Source organism: Anarhichas minor, unplaced genomic scaffold, assembly GCF_050575085.1.
Source record: "Anarhichas minor isolate MPS153535 unplaced genomic scaffold, ASM5057508v1 ptg000102l, whole genome shotgun sequence".
Classification (NCBI taxonomy): Eukaryota; Metazoa; Chordata; class Actinopteri; order Perciformes; family Anarhichadidae; genus Anarhichas; species Anarhichas minor.
Window position 1 is genome coordinate 62,501 of NW_027466548.1, and position 7,500 is coordinate 70,000.

The 7,500-nt window shown below is 42.5% G+C and overlaps 1 protein-coding gene across 1 annotated transcript in view; it reads right to left on the bottom strand.

Moving 5' to 3' along the window:
- Nucleotides 1–1,501: 1,501 nt before the first annotated feature.
- ece2b (endothelin converting enzyme 2b) overlaps nucleotides 1,502–7,500 on the bottom strand; it is a 30,302-nt gene continuing 24,303 nt past the window's right edge. The window contains exons 9-19 of the mRNA XM_076082790.1: nucleotides 6,023–6,165; nucleotides 5,820–5,934; nucleotides 4,901–5,011; nucleotides 4,706–4,804; nucleotides 4,337–4,414; nucleotides 4,153–4,256; nucleotides 3,888–3,998; nucleotides 3,515–3,582; nucleotides 2,690–2,880; nucleotides 2,452–2,547; nucleotides 1,502–1,678 (exon numbers count right to left, since the gene is read on the bottom strand). Coding sequence (XP_075938905.1) covers nucleotides 1,502–1,678; nucleotides 2,452–2,547; nucleotides 2,690–2,880; nucleotides 3,515–3,582; nucleotides 3,888–3,998; nucleotides 4,153–4,256; nucleotides 4,337–4,414; nucleotides 4,706–4,804; nucleotides 4,901–5,011; nucleotides 5,820–5,934; nucleotides 6,023–6,165 — 1,293 coding nt within the window. The remainder of the gene's footprint in view (nucleotides 1,679–2,451; nucleotides 2,548–2,689; nucleotides 2,881–3,514; nucleotides 3,583–3,887; nucleotides 3,999–4,152; nucleotides 4,257–4,336; nucleotides 4,415–4,705; nucleotides 4,805–4,900; nucleotides 5,012–5,819; nucleotides 5,935–6,022; nucleotides 6,166–7,500) is intronic.

Below are 7,500 nucleotides of genomic sequence, written 5' to 3' on the forward strand. Positions count from 1 at the left end.
GTTTTTAAAAGTGAAACATGTTGAACTCTTCATCTTTACTCACTTCTTTAAGTTAGAGACTTTATTTCTTTAATATTTCATCATTTGACTTTGTTTTAAGGCGGTATTTCAAAGTTTTACACCAACGTCTGATTATTTCCATCACTGATGTTAATCGATGAACTCTGCAGGTTCTACTCAGGTTCTACTGATGTGAGTTCAATGTCCAGTAAAATACAACATCTCTTCATTTCTACCTTAAAACTGAAGATCATAAATAAATTAAGGCTTTTAAGAGCTGAGGAACATTTAAAACACGTCGAGAAAAGGCCTAAATTATTCAGCTCGTTAAAGTTCGTTTTAATTTCAAACATTTACATTTACAAATCTGGCGTGAATAAAGGACAAAATAAAGGCTATGTTATGAAACAGGAGATGGTATATTTATGTTATTTTCATATTTTAAGGGGCTAATTATTGGATATCTGAATGAACCGTAATATATTCAGATGAAGGTGTTAAATTAATTGATTAATGGGATTTTTTTAAGGCATTTTTCTAAAGAATTAAGGCAACATTTTAAATTCAGTTTAATCATAATAATCTGATTAACACTCAACAGGTTGTATTTCCGTTACCATGACGACACCAGCATGGCGGAGACGTCCTTTAGTTTTTACTTTAAATTCCATGAATTCACCTTTTAATAACGCTGTCATTACGGTCATTTTAATGATTATATATTAGATTTTCTACAAGGTTTAAGAACATTTTAAGGGCAGAAAAAGACTTAAAATGGACCAAAAACATGAAAACTCTTCGTTTATTTAAACCGTAACAAGTTTCAATAAAGAATGAAGAAACATTCAAAGACACTTTTCATACTATTTGGTCCATTTTAAGGACTTTTCCTCCTTAAAAACGTCATAAAGCGCAAAACAGAACCCATTAAAACCCTTTAATACTTTAATTCATTGATTAATTATCTAATTTGCGGTGAACCAGAAATAAAATACCTTAAAAAGCTCGTGAATCGATCAATGAATCAGACAACAGCTTCTGTACACACGGCCATGACGATGATGCAACAGTTCAACCTTTGTATGAGGTCATCACAGTGATGTCATCAGAGAGTTTTACACACACGCACACACAAACCAAAGCCCATTAATAATAATAATAATAACGGTGATAAAGCAGAAATCAGCAACATCGTCCCATGTGGCTTCTTCGTCATCATCAGTCCTTCAGGTCTCTGAAGTCCACCTGAGTCCGTTTAGATTCCAGACAGAAAGTCCGTCTGATCGTCTCTAATCAATAGATTTATATTAAAGGAATGAAGGTGAAGATTACAGCTCGTCATCGTCACGAACACCTGATAAACTTTTCTAATTAAGACACTAACCAGCCGGCTAATTAACAATCTGACTCGTTAACATGTTAAATACCAGACTGAGCTCATTAGACCCGCCACTCTGATCCCACCCCCTCTGATCCCGCCCCCCGGCCCTCTTGGGTCAGTCTACCAGACCTCGCAGCGCCGCCCGGTGTTCATGGGCATCCCCACGGGACAGTTGAAGTGGCGGCTGAAGTCCGGAGAGTTGGCCAGCGTGCCGATGACCCGGTAGCGGGGGGGGCTGTGGGGGTCGGTCACCAGACCCTCGTGAGCGCTCTCCGGGGTTCGGACCGAACACCACACCTGAAAACACAAAATACAATTTTGTTTTTCACGCTTCATTTCCCTTCGTGACATGTGATAGGTCAGCTGTTTCCTGATTGGGTGGGTGGGTGGTGGGGTATTTTTGCTCGAACCACTCAGCCGTTGTGAGCAACAGTTAGCTTTAGTTTGGTTTATTTGCACAATAATGAAAATACGAATACAAACAATAGGAACAATACAACTTGCTTGTTAGCTTGCTTCATTGATCCATAGCACGCTAGGTCGCTAGCTAGGTCGCTAGCTTTAGTCTGTAACATATGGGCTAGCTAGCTAGTAAGCTAGTTTTCGTGTGATGCCGGCCGTCGAGCAGAAAGTACCAGACTGACCACTGAACCCAGCAACAGTAATAGCATATGTAAGCACATGTAATTTAAATGTGTAAATTACTATAATATAATAAATAATAATACGTTTATCAACTAGGATTTCTGTTGGCTACTAGCGAGGGTAAATCACCGAGTCAACTATTGACGCACATCTCTAACGAGAACCTCATCAGTCTGTCTGGTGCAGAAATCGTACACACTGCTATTTAGCATGCTAAGCTAACATTAACGTTTAATTTAAGGCATGACTAAAGCCGGCACATAAATCACCGTGTCATCAGCGTATAACGTGAGTCGACATCCGGATGAGCAGAACGTGGGTTGTTAATAGAAACAGAAGGGGCCCAGGATAGAACCCTGTGGGACACCAGTACAGAACCCTGTGGGACACAGTTCTGGTGACTGAGGTGCTTTTGTTTGACTCACCTGAGCGAATCCCAAGAAGAAGAGCTGATCGTTGGTCAGGTTGACGGCAGGAAGCCTCTTTTCCTCCCCGTTCCTTTGGACCCACGACCGATAGGCCTGAAGTCAAAAACATTCATTTAGTTGTGATTATGTAAACAAACATGACCCGGTGTGGTGTGGACACATGATACAGTCCAACTCGGTATGTTTTGGTTGATACGAGTCATGGTTCAGTTGGTTATTCTACGTTCGTACTAACATGGTATGCCGCCTTCAGTCCTCCGTTGTCCGCAATGTTTTCCCCCAGCGTCTGCTTCCCGTTGACGTGTTCTCCGTTGACGGTGTAGTGGTTGTACTGGTCCATCATGCACTCGGTTCTCTGACGAAACGCCTCCACCGACGAGTTCTGCCACCACGGCCTCAGGTTTCCTTCTTTATCATACTCACGACCTGACGGCAGCAGAGAGGAGACACGTCAATGAACAAGAGGACTTCAAGTCTGAGAGGTTCATGTGACGCATTCACTTCTATTTCATATACTATATATACACTTCAGTTCTGACTAATGGTGAAGAACAAACATCCACATGAAACAAACATGTCGGCCAAAGTTCATTGTTTAAAGTGAAAGAACTCAACATCATTTGATATGCAGACAGTGTTCATCTTGATAACAACCCTGAAGATCAAACTGACAACCAGAACTCTAGAAACCACAAAGAAGCATCAAAGAAACCGTCTCAATGTAAATAAATTAACTTTCAAACCAGGTTCCCTCTCTGATATTTCTACCCGAGTCCAAGAAGTTGCTGAAGGTTTCCTACAGTTGTTGTTGCATTATATTTCTCTTTTATTTCTGGTCTAATTTCAAATAAAATCAACTCATGACTCTCATAATCACTTTAAAACGTACTAACCACCACTGGGAAAGTCACATTTTAATGTAGATGTAATATAAAGTACCATCTGAAAGTATTCTAACAGTTAACATCTTTATCTTTGAACACAAGTCTCATATTTACATCCAAAGTCAGAGGGCAGTGAACACATCATGTGACAGGAAGTAAACTGGACTCAAACTCACCCTGATCATCGAAGGCGTGTGTGAGCTCGTGACCCATCACCACCCCGATCCCACCGAAGTTCAACGCCCTGAAAACAGACACAAAATATTATATATGATATATAAGTATTATATACAAGACCCAGACGGGTCCAGAAACCAGAGACTGACAGCGCCCCCTAAAGGCTGCAGAGCTCAATACTGAAACAACATTCATCCTGAAGGTGATTACAGTCTACAGGTTCATCCTCTGGAGAGCAGGAACCTTCATCACTATCCAGTCTGTCTCTTGTTAATATGCGTTTGTATAAGAGACAGGTTTCATCTTCATCAGTGATTTCTATTTCACAGGTGTAGTATGTCCTAACAGACAGACAGGTGGAGGTAAACAGACTTGGGGTGGTCGTGGGCGTAGAAAGGAGCTTGCAGTATCCCAGCAGGGAAGACGATGCCGTTCTTCGTGGGCATGTAGTAGGCGTTAACTGTGGGAGGAGTCATACTCCACCTGAGAGGAGGAGACAAGGAAAAGAGATGAGGAGAGGAGTTAATCTGTGGTTCTACCAGTTTCCTCTACAGATCTTTTCTCATCTTTAACCATAGTTTCATAAAGCATGTGACTGGTTGTGCTGGTGTGTGTTACTGGTCTTCATCATCATTACTGGTCTTTGTTGGGAGTCTTCCTCAGCTGGTCGGCCATCACTCGGGAGGAGAAGTTGTAGAAGTTCAGCATGTTCTGGAAGAAGCTGTCGTCGGACACGTCATACTAAAACACAGTGAGACAGTGAGACACTCTGTCCTTCCTGTCTACAGGTGAATGAGACATGATTGACAGCTGTCACTCACCCCGTCAAACACGTCGTCCAGCTCTTTGGGGTCCAGGATGAATTCTGGGAAACCAATCATGTCGTAGATTGCATCTGCCTAATGGAGACAAACAGAGACAATGAGACCAATCAGCACACTTACCTCCACCTGTCTGTCCACTTATCAGTCTACCTATTTGTCCATCTGTAAGTCTACCTGTCTGTGCACCAGTCTCTTTACCTGTATGTCCCCCTGTCTGTCTTCCTATCTGTCCCACTGTCGGTCCACATGTCTGTCTACCTGTTGATCTACCCGTCTGTCTACCTTCCTGTCCACTTGTCTGTCTACCTGTCTGTCTACCTACCTGTCCACCTATCTGTCCCCTTGTCTGTCCACCTGTCTCTATACCTTGTCTTTAGCAGCCTGTCTCGTGTGGTCGTCCATCCAGTTGAGTCGGTCCAGAGCTTCTTTAAATGCTGATCGGATCTCGTTAATCATCTCCTCGGCCTGAGGGAAAGAGACAGGAGGTCAGACCTGCACCTGATCCTGGACCACCTGGATCTTTTGATCAGTGTTTCCTCAGGTTTCAGTTCTGTGACTTACGATCTCTTTGCTGTGCTTGTCGAAGGTGGCCTTAACAAAGAGCGCTCCCAGAGCGAAGCCCAGGGTGTCGTCAGTGTTCCCGATACAGGTCTGCCAGCGTGGGGTGCAGGACTGTAACGGACCACAACCAGTTACAGACATTTATTAAAAGTTATAGAAAGTAGCAGACCAGTAAGGACCAAGTACAGACAGCTGGAACCAGTTACCCATAGGTATCCACACCGGCCCAAAATCAGCTGAGAGCTGGAGGCATGCACATACCAGTTAGAACCTGGTTCATCTCCCCATTAGTACCAGCAGAGGTGGAACCTTCCTGGTTTCCAAAACCAGTTGGAGCCAGTTGATATCAGATAGAGGTAAATAAAACCAATTTCTACTGGCCCATTCATTAGCGTCTCCAGTAGCACGGTGGGGGCGGAAGATTCCTGGAATCCTCAACCAGTTAAAACCAGCATTGATCCACAAGAACCAATTACAGACATTTGGAACCACTTAGAGTTAACCATTTAGAGCCAGTACAACTACAGATACAGCGGACCAGTTAGTTGCACACAAGTTAGAACCAATAACAGAAGTAAGAAACCAGTTTCCCCAGTACAGCAGCACAGGCTTAGCTTCCAAAACCAGGTCAGAACCAGCCAAAAAACCCATTACAGCCCAGTGGAAACACTTCAAACTGGTTACTCCAAGTAGAACCCATTAAAACCAGTAAGAAGCATAAATGGATACAGATAAACCAGTTAAAGTTCCTTCAACAGAACTGGGAGGAGGATTACCGACCGTCGTTACTGTAGTATTAAAAAGTATTTGTACCTGCTACAGTAAGAAGAAATAACTGGATCAGTAACGGTAGTAGTGTCTGTAGTATTTGTAGCAGTAACAGTAGTAGTACTTGTAGTACCAGTAGAAGTAGATGTACCTTCTTGGTCCCGTAGAGACTCTCCAGTAGTTTGTCCTGAGCGTTCTCAAAGCGTTGATCCAAACTGGCCACACTCTTCTGAACCAGTGTCCACATCATGTAGTTGTTTAGCAGACTAGGAGACAGACAGACAGACAGGTAGATAGGTGAGACACCTGCTGCCGTGTGTAGGTGGACACGGCAGCAGGTGATCCCGGACTCACCTGCGGTCCGTCTTGTTGATGAGGTCAGACACCTGCTGCAGATACTCTCGGGCGTACAGGACGACGGGTTCGGTGTCGTTGAGCTCCAGAGGAGACAGAGAGTAAGACAGGTAGTCCAACCACTCCACGGACGGAGCCAGCAGCTGGAAAACCACAGACGAAGAAACACAAAAGACGTTTTTAGGGTTCAAACGGGTTCAATTCAAATCTGAAGGTGATCAATAAACGTTGACCGTTGTTAAAGAGCTGCTGAGCTTCAGGTGAAAACTCGTACAGGTGAACAGTGACCCGGTAACATGGTGTGAGAGGCCGTCACGTTAGTGTCTCATGATGTTTACATAATTATATTTAAAAACAATTGTGCAACATCAAGTTTATTATGGTATTTATTGCTGTCTATCATCTTGTATATACATATTTAGTGTCTGCACTAATGTTAAACTTGTATTATTAATGAATTAGTAGTTAAGGAGGTAAAATCTTGGGAATAATAAATATGACACTTTTCCATAGATTGTGTTTTGTACTAGAGAGAACACTGTGCTTTATTCTTTATTGGTGTATGAATATAACAAAATTAATAAACAAAACTGTGGACAGATCTGTCCGTCTGTGTCTCAGTCAGTAATCCAGACTGTGGGAGCAAACTGCACCACCCGGGGGGGAGGTACCGAGATGAAAAACTAATCCCCGTCAAACAGGAGACAGTGAGACAGGACGAAAGGAGACAGTACGACGGGAGACAGTACGACAGTGAGACAGGAGACAGTACGACAGGAGACTGTCCACTGACTGATCAAAGTTTGTTACTGATGTGATTCTGAAGTTGAGTTTTAAATAAAGTTCCAGCTGTTGAACTGAAGACAGATGTTCACACTAGAGCTGACTGTTCTTTAAGATTCAGTTACAGATCAACAAACATCAGAAACATCAGTTATTAAAACAGCATTCTGGGTATCAGGCATTAAACTATTAAAGTAAGAAAATTCATAAAGAGGAGGTCACGTGACATATTCACCTTTTATGACGGTTAGATTTCAGGTTAAACTACTTTAGAAGACATGAAACAAAAAAATAGGAAACGTCAGATAAGAACAAACAGCTGATGTTTCTTCACTTCACTGGATTCATGATGGACTTTAAAAGGTTGACTCAGCGTTTCTTTTTTCTGTGTTTATAATGTGAATCGGACGGTCAATACTGTGAAAGTAGCCGAGTCATCGTTAGCTCTGCTGTTGGTAAATAACTGGTTAAACACACTGGTTTAGTCAAAGAGGTGACAATATTCTAAATATAACGTACATACATTTCTCTATCTACACAAAACAATGATTGAACCTCTCAGAACATTGATAGTTCACACTGCTCCTCTCTAAAGTCACTGTTGGGTTTGTCCGTTCATGGTGGACTCCGCCTCCAGCTCGCTAGAAGCTCATAAAAACACAGTGATGAGTATTATATCACATTTCTGCTCATAG